Consider the following 24,981-nt stretch of genomic DNA (forward strand, 5'->3'; position numbering starts at 1 on the left):
CGGGCTCCGCCCAGGGGCAAATCGCAGCAGAGGCGGGCGGAGCCTGAGCAGGGGTCGGGAGTGTCTGGCAGAGAGGAGCGGACGTACTGAAAACCCAGCCGGATTTATCCGGAATGGGGACGTTAGACTGCGCGTGCGCAGCGGGTCAGTGACTCCGGTCCCGAGCCAGCGCCAGGGCTCAGCTCAGACCAGGAGCTGCCTGGCCACGCCCCAGCCCCAGCCGCTTCCGCCTCCCGGAGCCGGGCCGCAGGCTGCAGGTGCGGGGCGCGCCCGGGAAATTGGGGGGGAATCTGTGCAGGGGCCGCACCCATCGAGCCGAGCGGAGCGGGGCGGGGCAGGGCAGGGGAGCAGCGGCTGCCGGCGGGGCTGGAGCCCAGCCAGTGATCGCTCCCTGTCGGGCTGCGCCGCGCCCGGCGCCCTAAGCTCCTGCTCCTCCGCAGCGCAGCTTTCCAAGGGAGCAGCTCGATACAAACCTCCGGCGGGCCGGGGGTTGAAGTGGGGCAGACCCATCTGCGGTGTTTGCATACCGGCCCCTGGGGCAGATGCGGGTGTTTCCCATTCCCGGGACCGGCATGCGGTCGGTCTCAGGCCCCTTCCCACGTCTGGGATCTGACTGGCCAGGGCGGCGCTTCCCTGCCGAGTAAGGGGCACTCGCTTGCTAACGGGGCTGGATGCAGGGAAATGTTTTAGATGCAGCCGCTTGTAAAGCGCGCTATGTCAAGGTCTGGCTTTAGCGTCTAAAGAATCTCTGATCCGCTTCAGTGTCTGCTTAAAGCTGCCTGGCTCATGCTATAAAGCAGGAGCTGGGAATCTATGGCCTGGGGACGGACATGGCCCCTAGCTTGCCATGGCCGGGCCTGGCTTTAGGGTCTAAAACAGGGGCGAGGAACCTTTTTGGGGTCGGGGGCAACTGACCCATACAAAAAACAATCAGGAGCTGCACATAAGTGAGAAGCAAAAAAAAACAAACAAAAAACCAAACCCTCACTGACCTGGCCTCCAACTGAAAAGGAGAAAGACACTCCACACCTTCTCCTCACACCCCAATTCTAGTGGGGCCCAACCTAATAGATTTTGAGTGTTCCAGCCTTGTGGTTGTTCAGCGGGGTGGGGGCTGGGGTGCCAGTGCTGGCTCCCCAAAGCTGGGAGGGCCCTGAGCTTTGGGGGCTGGATCTAGGCAAGTCAGGAGTTGCATTTGGCCCCTGTGCCTGGAGTTCCCACCCCTGGTCTAAAAGATTCCCTGACCCTCTTCTGTGTCTGCTTACAGCTGACTGGCTTCTACTCTACACATTCCTTTGTTTATGGAGGGAAATTGATGGATCAAATGGGAGGTGTGGGGGCCAAACTGACTGCACATGGTGGGGGGGGGGGGGCTGGCTGCACAACCAGGAGAGGGGTTAAGAATCAGATTCAGCCCTATCAGGATAAAAGATACTGCAGTGCGGGAGGGGACATCTACAGTGTTTGCAAAAATAGCAGGGAAGGGACAGAGGGTTTTTTCCCCACTGCCAGGATGGGGTGTCACAGGGCTGTGTTGGTGGCCGGTGCCTGGAGAAGGCACTGCCAAAGGGGATTAGATTCAGTGGCTGGGGGCTGCCTGCGTGAACTTCTGTTTTGCCTCCTGTCCAGCACCCTAGTCAGGGTGAGTAGCACCTGAGTTAAAGGGACAGGGCTGGACTTAAGCCCTGCTGCAGGTGTCCTGACTTTTTCTTAAAAACAGGCAAATTGTCCTATATTTTCTGTCTCCATCTGTCAGTGCTGGTGAGTCTTGCTGCTGCAAGGTCCCTGCTTACCAGCCACCTGCCCACCAGCAGGAAGTGGGGGGTCCAGTGGCTGCAGCTGGTTCATCTGTGCAGCCTCTGTTGTATGTCAGTGTAAACCAGCAGCTCCCCCCTCCCCCCCATCCCGTTTCCATCTGGCACTGATTGCACTACTAGCAGCAATGGCTGGTCCATGTTAGCAGTTGCCAGGTGGCAGCCAGTGACCTGTTCCCTCTGCTGCCCCCATCGGTCCTTTCCATTCTCTCCCTTTTTCTGCTCTCTTCCTGCTCTGCTCCTTCATGGCCCGTAGCCTCCTGCTCCTCCATATCTCCCTGCGGAGCATAGCCCTGCCCATGTGCTGCCTCAGGGAGATGTGATTCCAGATCCTAGTAGAGGGGAGTGTGTCCTGGGGGCTCAGTCAGGCAAGCAGAGAGGTGAGCACCAGCCAGGGAGGAGCAGGTCTATCAGACACCTCACCCATGTGAGAGAGCTTTACGCGGTGGGGGAGGGATGTTCACCACTGACCATGTGATCCGTGTGCACGAAGCATTGCGCGAAAAGCCAGAAGTCCCTGATGATGTTCTGTGCTGGCAGTTTCCACATCCCATAGTCCTAGGGTAGCATTCCTGTCTGTGCTGCAGTTTTCCAGTCTACATTTTTGTACTTGCATTTCCTGCAGAACTTTATTCTTTCAGATCCCCTGATATCAAGGTGACAGATTTCCTGGGTTGGCATCAGAGCTTTTGCACCTAAACCTGTATTCAGACAGGTGAATCTGCAGCTTTTTTAGCAAAATCACTGGACACTCAGAACTGAATACCATTGTTACAAGCACAGTAATGTTGAAACTGAAGCCAGGTATTAAGAGAAATGAATGTGGATTTTGGATCTTAACTTTTATGCATTGTTTATGGACTACCTAGACTAAAGCATTTGCCCAAAATATGTGTCTCCAGGGACAGAGTCTGGGCAGAATGAGGGTGTGGAAAGGATTAAAGCCCCTTCTGAAAGGTCTCCATTTGCCCTTCTCCCCTTGACAGGCTACAGAACATCCATATCTTGCTCCAGCTCAGCCCACGGCCTGAAGAACCAGGGAAAGGAAGTGTCTGTAGCGGAACCGGTGAGCTTCAAGGAGGTGGCCGTGTTTTTCTCTGAGGAGGAATGGGCTCACTGGGACCCAGCTCAGAGAGTCCTCTGCCAAGATGTGATGCAGGAGAATGATGAGGCTGTGAGCTGTCTGGGTAAGGATTCCTGTCCCCTTGAATATAAGAAGCTGGGTGGGTGCTGGAGCAGCTGGGTTGGGTTTGGTTCAGTTTAGGGTCCCTCATTGCCCCTGCCCCCCAATGTCAGGAGTATCAGCCCCAGTAATCCTGGCTCCTGTGTGAGAGACTGTCCCCTCCATGCCCCCTTCCAGGGACAGCGGGTTCATGGACATAACAGTGGTGCTGCTCTTCCTACAGCCAAGGTCTCCATGTGCTTTCCCACTATCTTGCCCATGTTGTGCCTTGGCCGGAGGTGTCAGTGGAAGGGCCAGGCAGGAATGGCAGATACCAGAGTTGTGGGACTGGTGTGGCTGCTGCTAGTAGCTGCAGGGTACCCCCTGACAGGTTCTGAGGCAGCCAGCCAAGGATCCACTTAGATGCTCAGGCAGCTTCCTCTGCCACCTTCTGATTCAAGGAGACCTTGAGCCAAAGAGCAGGGTGATCCAAGCCAGGAGCTTTGTGGACAGAACCCTAGGAGAGCTAGAGCTCTGCTGGGTCCTTTCTTTCAAGTCCTAGTGACCTGCCACATGGCAGCTGCAATCTGAGCCCTGCCTGGGGGCCTTGGTGTCAGACCTGCCAGCCCTCACTGGAGCTCCCCTTCTGAGCAGTGTGTTCCTGTCCTGCCCTGGAATGGAACAGGCCATGAAGAAAGTCTTAGTTGTACCTTAGAGAATGCAGCAGAGGGCTCTGCTCCCCTGGGGAATCAGCTGGGCCATTCCTGAGGCAGCGGGGGATGCATCTTTACTGCAGCTGAGTGTGTCCTGGGATCCTATACCTGTTGAATTTCCTGTGCTCCTTCTTCCAAGCAAACAGGCCATTTTATTGTCCATGCACGTTTACAGCATTCTGAGTGGCAAAGATTTGGCGGCAGTTGCATTCCTTTATCCGTTTTGATATGTAAATTTACATGACTATAACTACTTTCCATAAACCTGTCTTTAGTAAGGTTAACTTCCATACAATGAACATTATAAGCAGGTGATGAATACAATTATACCCACCCCTGTTTGTTGTTTACTGGTCTTAATTGGCAGCTTACAGAGAGGGGAAAAGAACACTAGGCCCTGATAATAAGTTTTACAGCAAGTGAGAACAGGCAGGGCTACAATGAGAAGCCATTAACAATGGGTGGATTTATCAAGTTGCAGTTTAGTATAACACTGCCCCATCTATCTCATCATCAGTGGAGAAGGAGAAAACTGGCCTCACTTATCTTTTCTACAAGCAGCAAGGAGGGAGAAAGCAGGTCTCATGCAAGAGGAAAACAGACCTATAATTTAACTAGGAAAATTTGCACACCTGGCCAGACCCTTGCCAACCTCACAGGCCTTCCCAGACTCCTATGAACTCTGAAATATCCCAACACTCCCCCACTCTCTTTCAAAGACGGTCCAGGTGCCCCTCCTTCCCCCACACTGACCCGCAGGGCATTCAGGCCAGAGGCCCTGGCTCTAATTACCCAATGCCTTGATGCACTGATCATGCTATGGAGTGGTAGGAAAAGTAGGTCACATGTGGAGTGGGTAGCTGACCTGCAAGTATGGCTTCTGGGGAGTGGCCAGGGCAGCAAATAACTTACAGCCTGCCAGTTGTCAGACGCTGCCACCAGTGTGGTGCTCTGGCATCCATTCTGCTCCCTTCAATGTTGATAACTGTTCAACTTCGTATGGTGTGTGTGCTCTTTCCAAATGCTGTGCAGGTAGCCTAAACCGCAGACTTCTAAGAGCCCCCAATGACCACAAATCAGACAAGGTGAAAAGGCATTGGAACCAGGTTTATTGTCAAACAACTTATGGTCTCTAGCACCGTGGGCGTCTAGACCAGACGTCAACAGTTTACACTAGTACATACGCAAGCCCTGGCAACAGTCTTAACTCAGCGGCCAGGAGTTTCCACTATCCCCTAGACTGGGCAAGACAGCCCCTCTGAGATACGCTTTTATACACAGACACAAGTTATACATCATGTCTTACATATCAAGGTGCCACTCTTAAATGTATTTGGTTGACACTCCCTGACGTACCTAGATACCTCCCATTACCTTGTTTCTGATGATTTGAGCAAAACATTACTCTTCATCATGCTGTCATCCCGACCCTGTACTGAACCTGGGTCAGTATATCCCTGTTATCGATGGGGAGCGTACTGGTACCGAGCTGTTTCTGCAGCGAGATGTTCTGTTACCATCCTCCTGGAATGTTTACGTACCTGTCCTGTGCCTAGTACCTCCTAGGTATTTGTGTTTCTGTAATACCAGCAGCCCTGCCCTTGCCAAGTGTCTGTGAACAGGACCTGTCTTTTGCTCACAGCTTAGCTCTGCTTTATGGTAGCAAAACACTGACTGTTGCTCAGGCCTCCATTGTCAGGCCCTCTGATTACTACACCACTAATCAATGGTACAGTCAGCAGAACAAAATCCCAATAGCGTGGATAATCTGACTGAGAAGCGAATGAGTGTCCATGAGACCTGTCCTAAGGGCATAGTCTATATTAGTCCAAGCACAATCTGCAGGCAGGTCAGTTGCCAGTTGGAATGCATTCGTTCCTTGGATGGCCCAGGCTTTCAGGATCCACGTTTGGCATTGCTCAGCCTGGAGCTGCTTTAACAGGTGTATCAAAGTGTTCCAATTTATCCAGGTAGGTTCAGATACTGCCTTAGTCCAATCAGTGGGCACCATCAGATCTCTGATCAAGTTAAGCTGCTGTACAACTGGAATATGAATTTAGTAGATGGAGTTCCCTAGCTGCAAGGAAAAATGGCCAAACCAGGTCCCATCCTTCCCAAGCATTGTCATCCCCCCCGCCCCCAAAACCTGCCCATTGAGCATTGCTGTTCCCTCCAAACAAATTCTATTTCCCAGTTACACCCAGTGCTGAGAGACTAGCTCTGCACATTGCAGGGATGGTGTTTCTTGAGGCCCTTCCCTCCAGGTATTCTCAGGTTAACCCAAGGTGTGGACAGTATATCTCTGACCCTTCTAAAACCAAGTATAATTTCCCCCAACCTTAACTTGCCATACTGGCTCTTGGGACCATTTCCATGTGCACCTGCCCCCAAACCCAGACTGTAAGAGGGTGGCTGGGGTCCAGTTCCACCTTAGCAACTTCCTTGGTGGTGAGGATACATTGGGCTAGTGTGCATTTCCCCAGGGTTATGTGCCAAGTGGCCCTAAAAGCCCAGCAGTCCTTTAATTGGTTGGCTATATCGGTTCTTTCCAATACCATAGGCCCTAGCAGCTATCCTGCAGGAGGGTTACAAGGTGGGCAGTAAGAGTTTGTTACATTTGACCATAGTCTTCACACTACCTGCTAGATTAGTCATGAGAGACTCAGTGCTGTGTCCCAGAGTTAAAATGATGTCCCCTAACAGGTGATTGGTGGAACTAAGGGCAGATCCCTGTAACAGTGCCCCCTGTCCAATAATCCCAGGTGTGTATTTTCAGGCAGAATGGCTCTTGCACAAGAGGGGGTTTTTGCGCAAGGAGGAGCAGTGTAGAATGCTCCTTCTTGCACAAAAACCCCTTGCACAAATATGGCAGCTCATTAAGTATGCAAATGAGGTGCAGCAATATTAATTGCCATGCCTCATTTGCATATGTTCTTGCGCAAAACTGGGCAATGTAGACGTAGCCTACGTGTTTTATTAGTCTTTAAGGTGCTACTAGTCTATTTGTTGTTTTTTTAATTTTTCCTGTTACAGACTAAGGGGTTTTTTTCTGAAGAAGATATGCAAATTGTGCTCGCATTTGCATATCTTCTTCTGGTTTTTTTTTCCTCCCAAATGAGGATTTTCTGACATTTGGCCTATCTACATGGGGCCAAATGTCGGGAAAAAACCCTCTTTCAAAAGCCCCTGTAAACCTCATTTTATGTGGAATTTGCATACCTTCTTCGACACCTCCTCCCCCTCCCCAGCGTAGCCATACCCTAACTTGGCTACCTCTCTGAAGCTAGTGAATAGATTGTTCAAGTTACAAGAGGCTGATAAGAACAATTAGTACCTCCATTGTTTGGTTGGTTAACTCTTAAGTCAGCCAGGTCCTGAACCTAGGCTGGTATGTACTTTATTTATGGGGAGGTGATTGGTATCAAGATGTTTCTCAGCAAGGCATTCTGTTACAGCCCCTTTGGTATGTGCTTGCAGCCTGTGATTGGTACCTGTGCCTGGTACTTTTTGGTGTTCTTTATGCTTGACTTGGCTTATACTATTTCTCTTTAGCCAAGCCCCTTTCCTGCTTGCAGTTTCACTAAGCCAAAGTCTTGCTCACTAGATTTCAAGCCTGCTTTTTTTATGTTACAGGACGTTATTCAGGCCTGCTGATTTTATGTTACTGACCCTCAACTTACTACAATTTACACTACAATTTTGTATATACACAAATATACATACACAGGCGCACACACACATACACGCATCAGATTGTCTCCTTGTCTGGATTATTTGCAGACATTTATTTGGGAAAGGGCCCATTTTCCCATCAGAGTGGCTTCCAAGAATTCTTTTAATTCTTTTCCTATAACAGTTTACCCTAATAGCATTTACACAACATTCAGATGCTCAATTCCTCCCCAGACTCTGCAGAGTTAACTTCTCACTCATTCTTTTTCCTTAAATCACTTGCTTTATCTCCCAGAATGACACTTCCAATAGCTCCCACTATCACGGTACCAAGTTCCCACCATTCACAGGAATCTGAATTCCCTATTCCTGTACTCTTTTCCTTACCTGTCCCAGCACCTGTTTTTACAGTTCATCTGTTGTGTGCCAGCATATCTGGGCCTGATCTTTTTTCTTTTGCTGAATGGTCCCCTTCTGTGGACACAGGCTTCTTTCACTACCAATTTAGCAAGGAAAGGATCCTTTCAACTAACTAGCCCCACATCTTCTGGTCTTTTTTAAAAAAAATGTCAAATGTCCTATGCTTGTGTACCTCTCTGAAGAGAAGGGATCTTGATTTAAGGCATCTACGTGACCCTTCAGGGCCAGATTGTCTGATAGCCCCTCGCACAGAGCCTGCACCAGCATAGCCACCTCCTTTTCTGGGAAGCTTTGAATGCAAGAGAGGATTCTACCCATTCCTGAATGGCCAGCCAATCCTGATGATCCATGGAGGGACACTCATAAGGTGCCCCCCATTTACCCATCAACTTGATAATAAAATCCCTAAAAGTTGTTGCAGTAAAGAGCCCGTTAGACTTACCTAAGCAGTGCATCAATATATAATGATCAGGCACAACTCTCCTCTGGAATCCTGTTCATGATGCCAGATGTTAGAGAAGAAACAAGTGACTCAGGAGTGGACGGAGTAAACAGACCTTTTTATAGCAGATACTCTATATCCTCAGATCCTCCAACACAGCATTGTGAGTAAGCAATGATTTGGCACCAGTTACATGCCATTATCCATTTTAGTAAATGAGGGGTGGGGAACCTTTTTTGGGTTGGGGGCCACTGACCCACAGAAAAATCAGATGGGGGCTGCACATCAGTGAGAAGCAAAAGGGGAAAAATTCCTCTCTGATGTGGGCCCCAGCCGAGAAGGGCTTTCCCTTTACATGCCCTACATTCCCCTCACACAGCAGAGCCTAGGGTGCTCAGCCTGGTAAATTTTGTGTGCTCCAGCCCTGTGGTAGATCCAGCAGGGGAACTGGAGCATCAGCGCAGGCTCCCCAATGCTGGGGGGGCTGAGATTCAGGGGCAGGATCCAAGCAAACCAGGTGCTACATCTGGCTCCTAGGCCTGAGGTTCTCCTCCCTGCCCTAAATCCCTATTTAGTAATGTTAACTCCTATACAATGATTATTAATAGGCAGGTGATAAATATTATGATACCCACTCCTGTTTACTGTTTATATGATTTTCAGTTAGAACAGCACTTTCCTGCATTCTGCACTTTCCTGAACCAGCAGGTTCCAGAGATTACAAAGGATGTGTCCCTCAAAATATTCTTACAGAGCAAGTGAAAATAAGCAAGAGACAAAACAGAGGACACGGTTCAGTGCAACTATCTTTCTAGGCTGTGACGGAGAATTTAATCCGAGGGTTCGGATGGGGGCCCAAAACCCCTACCAAATCAATTCCAGACACCCTTCTTAAGCAACCAGCTTTATTCAGGAATGCATTCCAGGGCAAAAACCTCCAGGATACTCAGGAGAAAAAAAGTTTCTGCAAAGTTTCTGCAAATGCCCAAACAAAAGGCAAGGTCTTTTGTACTTTCTTACATGGTAATTACCCCCCTTTTACTGACCACGTACAATTGCATGCATATACAGGTCATGCCCCTTTGCACCAAATTCCCTCCAATCATCATTTGTCCCCTCACTGTCATTTTGCAGGCCTTACAACAGGTTCAAACCAGTTTCACCTGTCCCCTCCTTTTGTATACCTGTGTTCAAGCACATACCTCTTTACAAAGACCAGACTTTAACAGCAGGGGTCATATTGACAACAGTTAAGTTTATCCTTCATTCCCCCCTTTGATCCACTTGTGGATCACAATTAATCTGAAGCATCCTTTCCCATTCATCCTCAAACGTGCAAGTGTCTTTGTAGTCTTTCTTGGGAGGGTTCTGTACATTTAGCAGAAGCATCTGTTGTACTTTGCTTTCTGCTACATTTTCTATCTTTTGTAAGCACCTTTTAATACAGCATAAGGCTAGCTGTATCATTATGTATATAGAGCATATTAAGACAAGGAACATCAATATTCCTCCCACCACTTTCTTCATGAGTTCGCTTAACTCTATTCCCAACCAATTCAAAGGATTCCAGTTTTGCAACTGCTCTCTAAATGTTTTTGTCTGGACAGACAATGTTTGGATTTCCTTTATCCTTGTGGTTAGGTTTGAACTCACATCAGAAACTTTAACACAACACTCTGGGCCTATTAATCCACATACCCCTCCTTGAGCTGCTAGTAGATAGTCAAGAGCCAGTCTGTTTTGCTGGGTAAAGATTCTTAATTCATTTAAATTTTCCTGTACCACACCTAATACCCTTTCTGTGGTATTCATGAATTTTTCCATAAGCAGGGACATTGTTTTTAAATCATGATTTGTTTTTGCCTGCCCTACCCATGGAATGGTAGTTTCAGCTTCTGCAAGGGCAGTTTGTTCTATCCAGTTCCATGCTTTCTCCCAAGACCCATCCCGCTTATTCCTGATATGCCCTGGTGGCAAAGTGTCAACAATTCTCATAGCTGGTATCACAAGACCGAGGTAACAAAACCCTGAGGCATTCTGCGGAAGCCTTTTATAGGCAAATTTACCGCATATCCACCAATAATTATACATGTTCCACGAGTCAGACTGATATATCATCATGGCTCGGTTCCCAAAGGTGGTGTTACCTTCCTTGCAAAGGTCTGTACTAGTGGTCCCTCCCCATATGGTTGTTATTTCTGGTTTGAATAGGGTGCACCAAAGGTTTGTGGTAGACATAGTGGAACCATTATGCCATACATGTGTCCCATTCACCTTTGTTATAATGTGTGTGCAGCTTGATTTCCAGACAAAGGTGGTACCTGTAAGATTCCTACATAGGGGGCTTGTACCACTGAATGATAATTGGATGCACCCAGTCTGATTGAACCACACAGTTTGGTCATTTTGTTCCAGTAATGCATCACTTACTAGTCCGGTTTTGTTTAATGGAAGGGCACCTATTGGGTATCCACTATGCGCACTTTGTGGTGCCCAGGCACACACCCAACAGTTAGTTTTGTTTGCGGCTCGTGCCATACCTTCTGCCAGCTGCAGAAAGGTGTTAGTACCAATACCATTCCCCCCTTGGAGCCAAATAAGGCCTATATAAAGGAGGAACAAGAGTTTAGCCATTGTGCAGGGATTGTAATCCTTTCAGCACTTGCGCGGACGGAGGTTATAAGTAGAAAACCCACCGTCCTCTGACAAAATGCTGGTAGGGTCAATGGCAAGGTCGGGTGCAGATTGTTGTGGAATGTCAACGTGACTAGTAGGACCAGAAGGGATCTGGCCTGTAGTTAGAGCGTAGTGAATGAGGTCCAGGTCTTTGATTTCCGATGATGTATATGCCTCGTTCAGGAGAAGTGATTCAATTTCTTTCTCAGAAAGCGGTAGAAAGTTGTTCTCTTCTGGCTCTGGGCTGACAGGTTTAGTAGGAGACAATATGTCGGGAGAGGCAAATTGACACAACTTCTGAGGGTCAACGGTGCGGCGCACGTGGCTTGCGTGTATCCAAGAATCTCGCTCGGCTACCTTCACAGCCGTGTTGGTAGTCAGCAGGACTTGGAAGGGACCATTCCACCTTGGAGATAGGCAGTCTTTCCTCCGGAATTCTTTTATCAGGACCCAGTTTCTTGGTTGCACATCATGGCAAGGCACATCAGTTGGGACAGGTAAGGCTTCTGCAACCTGAGAGGAGAGACTAAAAGCAATTTTAGACAGATGTATACAGTATTGAAGTAGTTCATCATAACATTCAGACAAGTGGGAAGGATTAATTTTTCCAGGAGGCTCAAATCCAAGTAAAATTGGCCTCCCAAATAGGATTTCATGAGGGGTGAGACCATGTTTGCGGTTTGGGGTATTTCGGATATGCATGAGGGCAAGGGGCAATGCCTGTGGCCACTTGAGTCCAGTATCAGAGATAATCTTGCTTAACTTCCGTTTGATATTGAGGTTTTTCCTTTCAACATGCCCTGAACTTTGGGGATGATATGGAGTATGGAATCGTTGTTCTATGTGGTGGGCTCTACACAGATCTTGCAGGATTTTGGCCGTGAAATGGGTTCCCTTATCCGAGTCAATTTTTAAAGGGATTCCAAATCTGGGAACCACCTCAGTAGCTAATTTCTTCACCACAGTAGTGGCGTCCGCTCGGCGGCAAGGGAAAGCTTCCACCCAACCACTGAACACACATACAATAACCAGACAATACTTGAACCCACAGGAAAGGGTTAACTCTATAAAATCAATCTGCAAATATTGGAAGGGTCCATAGGCCCAAGTATGAGCACTCAGAGTAGTCTTTTCTCCACCCTGGGTAGAGAACTTTTGGCAAGTAGCGCAATTGCTGTTGATTTTAGCAGCAGCTTGGTGAATCCCGGGTGCATACCAATGCTTCAGAATCTGGTCTGCTACCCCCCTTTTGTTCATATGTCCTAATCCATGGGTAATGGTAGCAAAGTGGGACACCAACGTAGAAGGAGCCACAGGTCGTCCGTCTGGTGAAAGCCAAATGTTATTATCTTGAATACGACACCTAGCTTTGTACCAATTGTGTCGTTCCTTCTCAGGTGCCCAAGATTGCAACAGGGATAAATCATTTAGAGTCAGGGGAACAGAAACAGCAACCAGGATTTGAAATGGAGCAGGAGGTCCACAGGCAGCTGCATTCTTGGCTGCAAAATTTGCCCGTCTGTTTCCTACTGATGCAGTATCAGTTTTATCAGTATGAGCACTGCAATGCATAATAGAAATAGCAAAAGGTAATTGAATAGCAAGCAAGAGGTCATTAACAAGGGATCCATTAGAAATAGCACTTCCCGAGGATGTTAAGAATTCTTGATGTTTCCAAATCTGACCTACAGAATGACAGATATTAAAAGTATACATTGAATCAGTATAAATGTTAACAGATTGATCAGTAGCTAAAATACAGGCACGAGTGAGAGCAATTAGTTCAGCAGCTTGTGCACTTTTTATTCCTGGAAGAGAATGAGCTTCAATTATTGCATGATCAGAAACAACAGCATACCCGCTTATAAGGTTTCCCCTTTCATCCCTTTTACATGACCCATCAGTGTAATACACTAAATCAGGATTGGACAAAGGAATGTCCCTTAGATCAGATCGTGGGGTACAAGTGAGGTCCACCAATGCTAAACAATCATGGGGTTCCATCTCATGGGGCTCTCCATCAGTAGGGTTAGGAAAAAGGGTGGCAGGATTTAAAGTAGAACAGCGTACTATAGAGACATTCTGGGCTCCTAAAAGGGCTTTCTCATAGTTAGTCAGTCTTTGCATTGACAAATGCTGGGTCTTAGTCTTATTCAACAAAGCTTGCACTGCATGGGGTACAGCAAGTGTCAGGTGGTGACCCAATACCAGGCTGTGATGGGCCGGCCCCTGACCAGGGGCAGGGGGAGCGGAGCCCCCGCCGGCCGTCACTCTCCCGGGGGCGGGGCGAGCGGAGTCCCCGCCGGTGGGGTTCTGCCGGCCAGCCCCAGACCCCCCAGCAACCCCGCAACTCCAGCCGCCGGGGGCGGCAGGTGGGGGCGCTTCCCCCGCGCCTGTGCCGGCAGCTGATGGGCGGCTCACCCCCCGCCGGCGCACTCAGGGAAGGCGGGGCCAGAGCGCACGGCCACTGGCGAGGGCCGACAGCGGGGACGTGCCCAGAAGGGGCGGGGCCCCGAGTGGCGGCCGGCGCGGCGGGCCAGTTTAAAAGTGCCCGCCGCCGGAGAAGCAGGGCGCAGGCTCCTCGCGGCAGCGGAGGAGCAACCCCCGCCGCAGGACGGAGCGTGAGCGCCACACAGCCCGGCTGCCAGCCCGGCGCTGGTCCCGGGGCCTCCGGGACAGCCACTGCCCCTGGCGAGTGCTCAGCCCCTCACCAGACGGCGGGCGGACCCCGCCGCGCCGAGCCAGGAGGGACCGGGACGGACAGGAGCACGCCAGGGCCGGAGAACTCACCCCCGAGACTCCGACGGAACATCGGATGTCGCGGACCGCCGAGTCGAGGTAGGCACCCGGGCGACGGGGATCGGCCGGCAGATCCAACGGGAGGGAGGAAGGAGCCCGGGGCAGGGCGCTTCTGGCGACCGTGGGTGGATGTGACAAAGGGGGGAGAATCCTCACCCCCCCCCGTCCACCGTGCCGGGGCGCTAGTGGCCCCGGCGCTTAGGGCCCCGGGCTGAGACCCGGAGAGAGGGCGGGACCAGGTCCCCCTCCCTCCACATGGGGAGCGTCCAGCACCCGACAGCCACACTAACTGACAGGGACCAAACTCGGCGGGTACTCACGGCCCGGGGTTCGCTGACCCCCCCTTCCGGCTGGGAGGGGGTGATCGCACCCCAGGGGCCCGGACCCCACATCGGTGGTCCAGGGACAACGCAGAACGAAAGGAGGACCAAAGGGGTCCTCAGACCCCCCTCTCGGACCGGCAGGGGGTGATCGCACCCCGAAACCCTCCCACAGGCATTGACTTTTTTCTAATAGTACAGCAGGTGCGGCTACAGCTCTAAGACACGGGGGGAAACCCTTTGCTACTGGGTCAAGCTGAGCACTAAAATAAGCTACAGGACGAAGGCGATTTCCAAATGGCTGACATAATACTCCCGAAACGACCTGATCCTGTTCGTGGCAAAAAAGAGTAAAGGGTTTATCATAATCAGAGAGCCCAAGAGAGGGTGGAGAGACCAAAGCAGCTTTCACTTTTTGAAAGGATTTTTCTTCCTCCTCTGTCCACGGGACGGGATCCTTCACCTTGTCACATGTCAGAGATACAAGGGGTTTTACAAGACCAGAGAAATTAGGAATCCATTGTCTGCAATAGCTAGCAGCACCTAAGAGAGACCGAACCTGTTTCTTAGTTACTGGGCGAGGGAGAGAAAGAACAGAGGTTATGCGTTTATCAGTAAGCTTTCGCCCTTCTTGGGATATGAGGTGACCCAAATATTTAACCTCTGCTTTACAGAACTGGAGCTTTGCCTTGGAGGCTTTGTGACCCCTCTTTGCTAATTCACACAGCAAATGAACAGTATCTGTTTTACATGCTTCATGATTTGGTGAGGCTATCAGTAAATCATCAACATACTGAACAAGGGTAGACTCTTTTGGCAAAGAAATTGAATCAAGGTCCCTTTTTAACAGTTGTGAGAAAAGGGTGGGACTTTCAGTATACCCTTGAGGAAGTCTGGTCCAGGTCAGCTGCTCCCCTTTATAGGAAAAAGCAAACAAAAACTGTGAATCCTTATCAGTGGGAATGGAGAAGAAGGCTGAACATAAATCTATGACAGAGAAACATTTAACACCTGCAGGGATAGAGGACAATATTGTTGCTGGATTAGGAACCACAGGAAATCTGGGGATAACAAACTGATTTACAGCTCTTAGGTCCTGCACAAATCTATAGATCTGTCTTCCTTGATCATCAAATTTCCCCTCCTTTTTGACTGGAAGTATTGGGGTATTACACACAGACTGTGTTCTTATGAGCACTCCTTGTTCCAACAGGGAGGAGATTACAGGCGCTATGCCCTCCTCTGCTTCCTGGGACAAGGGGTACTGAGACACTCGAGGGTAAGGCCGGCCGTGTTTATACCTGATCCGTACAGGCTCTGCTGTTAACAGTTTCCCAACTTCATTGGAGTGAGAAGCCCACAAAGACGTTGGTACCTGGTCCAGCTCCACACTCTCCAGTTTGGAGTCTGGGTTTATACCTTGTCCGTCTGTTGTTAACATCATGAGGAAATTTGGTGCCTGATTATGGGGTATATCAACAAAGACCCCTTCAGGGGAACAATAAATTGTAGCATTCAATTTACACAGCAGATCTCTACCCATCAAGTTTACAGGCGTACTGGGAGATAACAGAAAGGCATGTTCCTCTGTCAAAGGCCCAATGGTTAAGGAACACGGTTCACTCATTGCATGGGGTATACTTACTCCCCCCACCCCCACAGCATTTACTATTTCTCCAGTTCTGGCCAGACTGGGAGCTTCATCCTCTCTTATTGTGGAAAGAGAGGCACCAGGATCAATTAGAAATTCATGTTTGTTTCCATTAACGGAAAATGAAACTAAGGCATCAGGTGTAGCAGAAAGAGAGACAGAAGGTAACAGAGAGCATTGCAATGTATTATCAGTAACCTCTGGGCATAGTCAGAACGGATTACTCCTTTGTCGGTCCTCCGGAGGGTAGTCTCTGTTGGGTGCACCTGCTGGAAAGGGGTTAGTATTGGGCCACCTCTGTCCTTGTGACGATGGTCCGGACTGTCTGTTGGGGCCCTGGTTAAATCTAGTTTGTCGTCTTTTACGGCATTCATTTTTCCAATGGCCAAACCCACCACAGTAATTACACACATCATTAGGTTGGGGGCCACGCCGGGGTCTGTTTAGGCCTTCCCTCTGACCTTTTGGTTGCCCGTGGCCTTGTAAATCTTGTATTTGTAGTGCCATTAGGGTATTTTTAAGTTCCTTATTCTTTTGTTTTTCTATTTGCAAGTTGTCAAAGAACTGAGTTGCAGCTTCCAAAATTTTCTCAGTAGTTTCCATTTTCCATCCAATCATATTATTAATAATCTTGTCTCCAATTTCTGGTCTTAAATTCTGCACAAAGGTGGTTACTACCATAGTGCGCATATTGGCATCATTTGGGTTAAAGGTGCTATACTTTCTCATGGCTGCAAAGAGCCTTGCCTGAAAATCAACAGGGCTTTCATCTGGCTTCTGTTTGCAGTTATATACTTTAGACCAATCAGTTTGCACTGGAACCATTTCGGTAATTGCATTCAGGAGACCTGTACGGTCATTTGCTAGCCCGGTACGTTCTGCAGCAGTAGCAGGAATTCCTGGCAAATCTTGGGGCCATTGCTCACCCAGGTGGACAGAAGTATCCCCAGGGCCTCGCCTTGCTTGGGTGTAAAGAGCTTGCTTCTCATGGGGTTCTATTATTCCCGAGAGTAGCATGTCAACGTCTCTGTGGGTAGGCTGATAAACTTCAAAAATCTGGCGCAACTCCCTTTGCAAGCCCACAGGATCCTCTCTTATTTTTGGGAGAGTAAACTTAAAATTCATGATGTCATTAGGTGTCCAGGGGACATGGATAAGTGCTGGGGCGCCCCCTGCTGGATTAGGAAATTGTCTTAGTGGGAAAAGATTAATATTCTCTTTAAACAGTCCAGGAAAACTTTTAGGTCCAACTTCAATAATCACATCCTTATTTACTTCATTACTTATAGTCACTGAGTTATTTTTGGGATCTATTTTAGTTATAACAAACCCCAGGTCCTTTAAGTCTTTTGCCAATGTCCGCTGCAGCATTTTTGAGGAGACTTCTGACTACTTCAGAATTACTGGACTCTGAGTATGCTCACAGTCTGAAGTTTTATTGGCCAGGTTGACATTCCCCACTGCCCCTGCAGAGGTGTGAGTATGTGCGGGGGATTTAAATTGGGCTGATGCAGCTGAATGATCGGTAAGCAATATTTGGTGATGCTGGGGCAGGTCGGTGGGAAGGGGAGCCGGGAAATTGGGGACCCACAGGTCCAATAGATCTTCAGGTGGGTCTGGCAGCGGAGCTGGTGGTTTCGAGATGGATGGGTAAATTCCGCTGGGCACGCTTGGTGTAGGAACGTACGGAGGTGGACAAACTTTAGAGGAGTCAGATTTCTCCTTTATTTCTGCCAATTGTTTTTTCAGTTTTTCATTTGAGTCCTTTAGGCTAGCCATTATAGATTTATCTCTTAATTTAGAGGCTTGATCATCCCAGAGGTGGCAATAATTCATCTGGGAGGGGTGACTGGACTCTAAGACACCCTTTAAATAATTTAATTTCTCTAATTGAAAGGTACCTTGAACTGGGAATTGCAATTCTGATTCTACATAAGTATATTCATTCCACGCGTGTGTGAGCTTTGCCAGCCTCCTGAGCTTAAGACCTGCTGGCAATTTCCCTGGCTGGCTATAAATCTGCAGCATTTTACCCAATGGGGTTTTTGGATCTATCTTAGATCCTTTATTCCCCATAATCCCTGTCCTATTACCTATAAGACAGTTCCAATCCGGCACTAACCTGCCTTCCTCTCAGCTTCAAGCCTGAGCTGACCCTGTTTCTGTGTCTTCCCACAGTCCCCTTTTAAACAAAAACCTATTCAAAACCAAAAAAATAAAGAAAAAGAAAAGAGAAAGACTTACAGTTGCTTGGGAAGGATGTTCTAACATAGGGTGGACGCTTACCGCCAGTGAAAGCAGCCGTTCAGGACAAGGAGAGAGGAACAGAACAGTGAGATTTTTAACACGGATCTCTTACCGATTTGTATGGCGCCTTTCTGTTCAGTCTCTCCAGTCCGGCTCGTCACAATCGCCTGGTGTCCCGATCCATCCCGCTCCTGACACCATAAATGACGGAGAATTTAATCCGAGGGTTCGGATGGGGGCCCAAAACCCCTACCAAATCAATTCCAGACACCCTTCTTAAGCAACCAGCTTTATTCAGGAATGCATTCCAGGGCAAAAACCTCCAGGATACTCAGGAGAAAAAAAGTTTCTGCAAAGTTTCTGCAAATGCCCAAACAAAAGGCAAGGTCTTTTGTACTTTCTTACATGGTAATTACCCCCCTTTTACTGACCACTTACAATTGCATGCATATACAGGTCATGCCCCTTTGCACCAAATTCCCTCCAGTCATCATTTGTCCCCTCACTGTCATTTTGCAGGCCTTACAACAGGGTTCAAATCAGTTTCACTTGTCCCCTCCTTTTGTATACCTGTGTTCAAGCATGTACCTCTTTACAAAGACCAGACTTTAACAGCAGGGGTCATATTGATAACAGTTAAGTTTATCCTTCAGCTGCAAGAATGAGGGGAAAGAGCATGTTTATATATCAGAAAGGACAATACCTGCATTGGCCAGACTCTTTATTTTTCCAGGCTGCAAGGATGAAGGGGAAAAAAAAATATTCAAAGCACAATGCCTTCTCTAGCTAGATTCCTACATGATTATATTGCCTTCCCAGACACCTATTAATTCTTACATATCCCAACAATGTTCATCACCACGCTTCCTTCTGGTGAACAGGGGTGTCAGACACTTAAAGAACATACTAATTCATCCCCATCTTCCCAGTTTTCAGTGGCCAGAAGCAGGGTACTGTCCCGCCTACGTTATTTCTCCTACACACACCGTTCACCTACCTTTGAAATAGCCCAGAGTTTAACCCCAGAGCTGTGTGTGTACTAGAGCGGGTATGACAACACTCTTTGTCACTGAGATGTGGGGAGCCATTGAGCCCTGCACCACCCACCACAGCCAGTTGTGCGTCAGTCAGCAGGTAGAACAGCAAGTTAATTACTTCACAGGGATACAGCATGGAACAGATTAGGAATGTGTGTAGTTGATTATCCGATAAGCCTAGACTCAAATTTCAAAGGCAGTGGAGACCGGGGGAGCAGGAGCTGGTGCTATCAGGTAGCAGTGTGGGTGAAGGGGCCATTGGAAGCTGCCAGGAAGTAGGCCCAGGCTCAGCGTGGGCAGGGACTGCTCCAGCAGCAATTCCTGTCCACAGAGGATCTTAACTTCCTGCTGGGACCCCCTGTGGACACTGGCTGCTAGACCTGGTGAGAGTTGAGACTGAGCAAGCCCAGCTCTTAGGCTCTCTCTACACTGGACCCCTTTTCCGGAAAAGGGATGCAGATGAGACAAGTCAGAATTGCAAATGAAGCGGGGGATTTAAATATCCCCCCTTCATTTGTATAAACATGGCTGCCGCTTTTTTCCGGCTCGGGGCTTTGCCGGAAAAAAGCGCCAGTCTAGACGGGGATCTTTAAAATCAGGAATAAGGGACCTTTCGGAAAAGGCTTTATTTTCCGAAAGATCCCCGTCTAGACTGGCGCTTTTTTCCAGCAAAGCCCCGAGCTGGAAAAAAGCGGCAGCCATGTTTATACAAATGAAGTGGGGGATATTTAAATCCCCTGCTTCATTTGCAATTCCGACTTGTCTCATCTGCATCCCTTTTCCGGAAAAGGGGTGCAGTGTAGACACAGCCAGCCTGTATTTAAACTGCAGAGCTGCTGCAGGGGTACCTCCCAGACTGGCACAACCTGAATCTGAGCACACTTCATCCCTTATAAACTAATCATGTAGTTGATAACAATTCTATTGATTGCATGATTAGTTATATACCCACGTCTTAGCATTCCTAGAACAGACTTGTTAGCACAGTCAAAAAACAGGACGATGTAGCACTTTAAAGACTAACAAGATGGTTTATTAGGTGATGAGCTTTTGTGGGCCAGACCCGTGAGAGGAAGTGGGTCTGGCCCACGAAAGCTCATCACCTAATAAACCATCTTATTAGTCTTTAAAGTGCTACATAGTCCTGTTTTTTGATTCAGCTACACCAGACAAACACGGCTACATTTCTATCACTATTGTTAGCACAGGAACTTGGAGGAGTAAGTACAATCCATTTTGGGGAGAAGGGGGCCCAGAGCCAAGGGATCTGCCCCCAAGCCAGCAAGACTCACTTTCACCCTCCACAGTTCATCCCTGGCTGCAACCAGCCCCACCTCAAGCCTTTGACAAGCTTCCTTTGCATATGGTGTCACCTGGACTCACACCCCTCCCAGGCTCAGATTACAATAAGCCTGGGCCATTGTGAACATGCTGGCCTGTTTATCCTCCCTCAGTGAGTAATTCCCATTGTCATCTAGATAGTGGTGCAGTGCCCAGGGAACTGAGGCACACACATGGGGTTATTACAGGGCAGTAGAAATCACATGCAACACAAGAAAGCAAACAGAGTGAATACAATCTCAACTTCATCACATTCCCCCACCCCATTCTGTCCCCTTTCTGTCTTTGGTATTCCCCTGTTGGTTCTTTCTGCCCAGCACCAGAGAGTGACTCCTGCCTGGATTCTCTCCCTCCCAGTAGGTGCTAGGACAGTGAGGGAGAACAAGATGTCTGAGTTACCCCAATCCTATGTAGGATCATACTGAGCTCAGGGAATGTTCCTTGTGACACATGCTCTGCCCAGACTCTTTGTGCCTTAACCTTGACTGATTTCACTTTTGTACAGGATTCTTCATTCCGAAACCTGACCTAATCGCTTGGCTGGAACAAGGGGAAGAGCTGTGGGTCCAATATCTCCAGCACTCCAAAGAAATGGAGATCCAGAGATGCATCTACACAGGTGAGGAGTCAGGGAAACTGACACAGAAACCTTCCAGTAAGTGCAGGAAAAGCTGAGACTCCCCAAAATGAGCAGTAAACAAAAGTTCTTACTTCCGCCCCATGTATCCCAGGTAGGGCTGCAGGTATCACCCTGGCAAATATCTGCCATAACTCTACAGCCATCCTGTTGTCAGTCAGGAGTTCCTTCCCTACTTTTCCTTCCCTGGGAGTTTCTGAGAGTTGTGGAGACAGAATCCGATGTCTCAGTCTACCGAACTACTATTGTGCTTAAAAAACAACAAATAGTCCAGTAGCACCTTAGAGACTAACAAAACATGTTGGTATCGTGGGCACAACCCACTTCTTCAGATGACCGGAGTGTTGGAAGTCCAGATCCAAGAAATTGTGCAGTGCTTTCTGTCTTTGGGATTCCCCTGTTGGTTCTTTCTGCCCTGCAACAGATAGTGACTCCTACCTGGATTCTCTCTCTCCCAGCAGGTGCTAGTACAGTGAGGGAGAACAATGAGGAGAATCAACAGCAGGAAGGTTCTGAACTGGTAGAATCTCAAGGAACATTTGTGGAAGAAGCTGAAGGGGATTTTTCCCAGAGTGTACAACAAGGGGAAGCCTGGCAAAGTCGACACAGGTCAGAGAAGCAGCTGAAGAACAATCCAAGCAGGAAAGTGGAGCAATCCATTGAATGTGGGGGAGGATCCAGAGATCTCAAGGAAACTCCAGCCCAGCAGTCAAATTGCAATGGAAAGAAATCCTGTGAATACTCAGACTGTGGGGAAAAATTCAGTGAGAAGTCAGGCCTTAATCTGCCCCAGATAGGGCACTCAGGAGAGAGATTCTGCAAGTACCTTGAGAGTGGAAAAGCTTTGACTGAACTGTCATCCCGTATTGAACATGACATTATCCCTATGGGAGAGAAATCCCATAAATGCTTTGAGTGTGGGAAAAGCTTCACTTTGATATCAAATCTTAATAGACAACAACAAACCCACACTGGAGAGAGGCCATATAGATGCTTGGAATGTGGGGAAAACTCTCAGAGGTCAAACCTTATTTTACATCAGAGAATCCACACAGGAGAGAGGCCATATAAATGCCACAAGTGTGGGAAAGGTTTTACTGAGCGATCAGCCCTTCTTAGACATGTGGGAACCCACACAGGAGAGAGACCATATAAGTGCCATCAGTGTGGGAAAAGCTTCAGTCAGAGTTCACACCTTATTATCCATCAAGGAGTGCACACAGGGGAAAGACCTTATAAATGCCATGAATGTGGGAAAGATTTCAATATGCGATCAGCCCTTACTGTCCATGAGAGAACCCACACAGGAGAGAGACCATATAAATGCCATGAATGTGGGAAAGGTTTCATAGTACGATCAGCTCTTACTGTCCATGAGAGAACCCACACAGGAGAGAGACCATATACATGCCATGAGTGTGGGAAGGCTTTCACTGAGCCATCAGCCCTTCTTAGACATGAGAGAACCCACACTGGAGAGAGACCATATAAATGCCATGAATGTGGAAAAGGTTTCACTAGGCAATCAGTCCTCGTTACACATGAGAGAGCCCACACAGGAGAGAGGCCATATAAATGCCATGAATGTGGGAAAGGTTTCACTATGCGATCATCACTTACTCTCCATGAAAGAACCCACACAGGAGAGAGACCATACCAATGCCATAAATGTGGGAAAGGTTTCACTATGCGATCGGCACTCATTAGACATGAGAGAACCCACACTGGCGAGAGGCCATACAAGTGCTTTGACTGCGGGAAAAACTTCAGTCAGAGTTCTTACCTTATTATGCATCAGAGAGTACACACAGGAGAGAGACCATATAAATGTCATCAATGTGGGAAAGATTACATTGATCAATCAGCCCTTACTGTCCATGAGAGAACCCACTCTGGAGAGAGACCATATAAATGCCATGAGTGTGGGAAAGATTACACTGATCAATCAGCCCTTACTATACATGAGAGAATCCACACAGGAGCAAGACCATATAAATGCCATGAATGTGGGAAAGATTTCACTATGCGATCAGCCCTTACTGTCCATGAGAGGACCCACACAGGAGAGAGACCATATAAATGCCAAGAATGTGGGAAAGATTTCACTGTACGATCAGCCCTTACTGTCCATAAGAGAACCCACACAGGAGAGAGACCATATGAATGCCATGAATGTGGGAAAGGTTTCACAATGCGATCAGCCCTTACTGTCCATGAGAGAATCCACACAGGAGCAAGACCATATACATGTCATGAATGTGGGAAAGGTTTCACTATGCGATCAGCCCTTACTGTCCATGAGAGAACCCACACAGGAGAGAGACCATATAAATGCCATGAATGTGGGAAAGGTTTCACTGTACGATCAGCCCTTACTGTCCATGAGAGAATCCACACAGGAGAGAGACCATATAAATGCCATGAATGTGGGAAAGGTTTCATAATGCAATCAACCCTTACTGTCCATGAGAGAACCCACACAGGAAAGAGACCAGGGAAGTGCTTTGACTGTGGGAAAAGCTTCAGTCAGACTTCATACCTTATTATGCATCAGAGTGCGCACACAGGGGAGAGCCCATTTAAATGCCATGAGTGTGGGAAAGGTTTCAGTGATCTTACTGACAATGGAGGAAACCATACTGTAGAGAGACCATATAAATGCCAGGAATGTGGGAAAGGTTTCACTGAACGATCAGCCCTCATTAGACATGAGAGAACCCACACAGGAGAGAGACCATATAAATGCCATGAGTGTGGGAAAGGTTTCACTCAACGATCAGACCTGACTGTACATGAGAGAACCCACACAGGTGAGAGACCATATAAGTGCTTTGACTGTGGGAAAAGCTTTGGGCGCACCTCACACCTTACTAGGCATCAGAGAATCCACACAACTCCTGCATCAGCAAATCCCCCAGGGAAGAAACCTCTTAGATTGCATTAGCACTGGGCATTAGAGACTGCTTTATGGCCAAGGGAAAGTCTCTAAGTGCCCTGCCTTATTCCACAAACAGATGAGTGAGATTTGGGTCCCAGGTTTTCAGCTGTCCAGCTGTGGGGTGAGGAGACAGCTGGCCCTCTGGCTCTGCCTGGTCTGAGTAAACCCCAGGGCTACGTCTAGACTGGCATGATTTTTCGGAAATGCTTTTAACGGAAAAGTTTTCTGTTAAAAGCGTTTTCGGAAAAGAGCATCTAGATTGGCATAGACGCTTTTCTGCAAAAGCACTTTTTGCGGAAAAGCATCAGTGCCAATCTAGACGCGCTTTTGAGCAAAAAAGCCCTGATCGCCATTTTAGCCATCGGGGCTTTTCTGTGCAAAACAGTACTGTGCTGTCTACACTGGCCCTCTTGTGCAAATGATTTGCACAAGAGGGCTTTTGCCCGAACGGAAGCAGCATAGTATTTCCGCAAGAACACTGATAATCTTACATGAGATCGTCAGTGTTCTTGCGGAAATTCAAGCGGCCAGTGTAGACAGCTGGCAAGTTTTTCCAGAAAAGTGGCTGATTTTCTGGAAAAACTGGCCAGTCTAGACACAGCCCAGGTGTACGTGTGTGATCCTCATCACCTCTCCTGCCAGCTGCAGCCCTGGCTGCTGGGCCATAGGTGGGAGAAGAAACAGATACAAACTTTTTCAGATGTTCCCTGTGACTGCCTCAAGTTCTTCTTCTCCCTTCCTGCCCCAGCTGGGATCCCCCTGTGAGGGGGAAATCTCGCTCCCCTGGGGTACAGAGCCCCCAGAAGGGTTCGAGGCCGGAGGTCAAATCAGTGAGGCAGGAAAGAAACTTAGAAGAGAAAACTTTATGATGCATGCATGCAGGCTGTCACTTCCAAGAGTGAAGCAGCAGCCCTGACAGACAGATTCAGGGAATCTTTATACAGTAAGTTCAGACAGCTCAGGTGTGGATTGTTTTTCTTTAACATATCAAAGTCTCAGCAGAAGCACTCTGAGACTTCTGTTCACCCCAGGAGTGCTAGAAGTAAATTTTACAGAACAAAGCCACATGAGAACTTGAGTGGAGGAGTCTACAAGGCAAACTGTGACAAAGA

General features: G+C 48.3%; 2 protein-coding genes across 2 annotated transcripts in view; one reads left to right on the forward strand and one right to left on the reverse strand.

The window, feature by feature from the left end:
* Positions 1-10,878: 10,878 nt before the first annotated feature.
* On the reverse strand, positions 10,879-13,026 carry LOC142821606 (uncharacterized). Its single transcript, XM_075913104.1, has one exon. It carries the CDS (start codon positions 13,024-13,026, stop codon positions 10,879-10,881), a length of 2,148 nt encoding a protein of 715 aa, XP_075769219.1.
* A 229-nt stretch (positions 13,027-13,255) lies between these two features.
* LOC142821469 (uncharacterized) overlaps positions 13,256-24,981 on the forward strand; it is an 82,763-nt gene continuing 71,037 nt past the window's right edge. Inside the window, exons 1-4 of the mRNA XM_075912468.1 lie at positions 13,256-13,737; positions 15,232-15,297; positions 20,800-20,913; positions 21,390-23,874. Of these exons, the coding sequence (XP_075768583.1) occupies positions 13,308-13,737; positions 15,232-15,297; positions 20,800-20,913; positions 21,390-23,874 (3,095 nt within the window). The 5' untranslated portion in view covers positions 13,256-13,307. The remainder of the gene's footprint in view (positions 13,738-15,231; positions 15,298-20,799; positions 20,914-21,389; positions 23,875-24,981) is intronic.

Source organism: Pelodiscus sinensis, chromosome 31, assembly GCF_049634645.1.
Source record: "Pelodiscus sinensis isolate JC-2024 chromosome 31, ASM4963464v1, whole genome shotgun sequence".
NCBI lineage: Eukaryota > Metazoa > Chordata > Testudines > Trionychidae > Pelodiscus > Pelodiscus sinensis.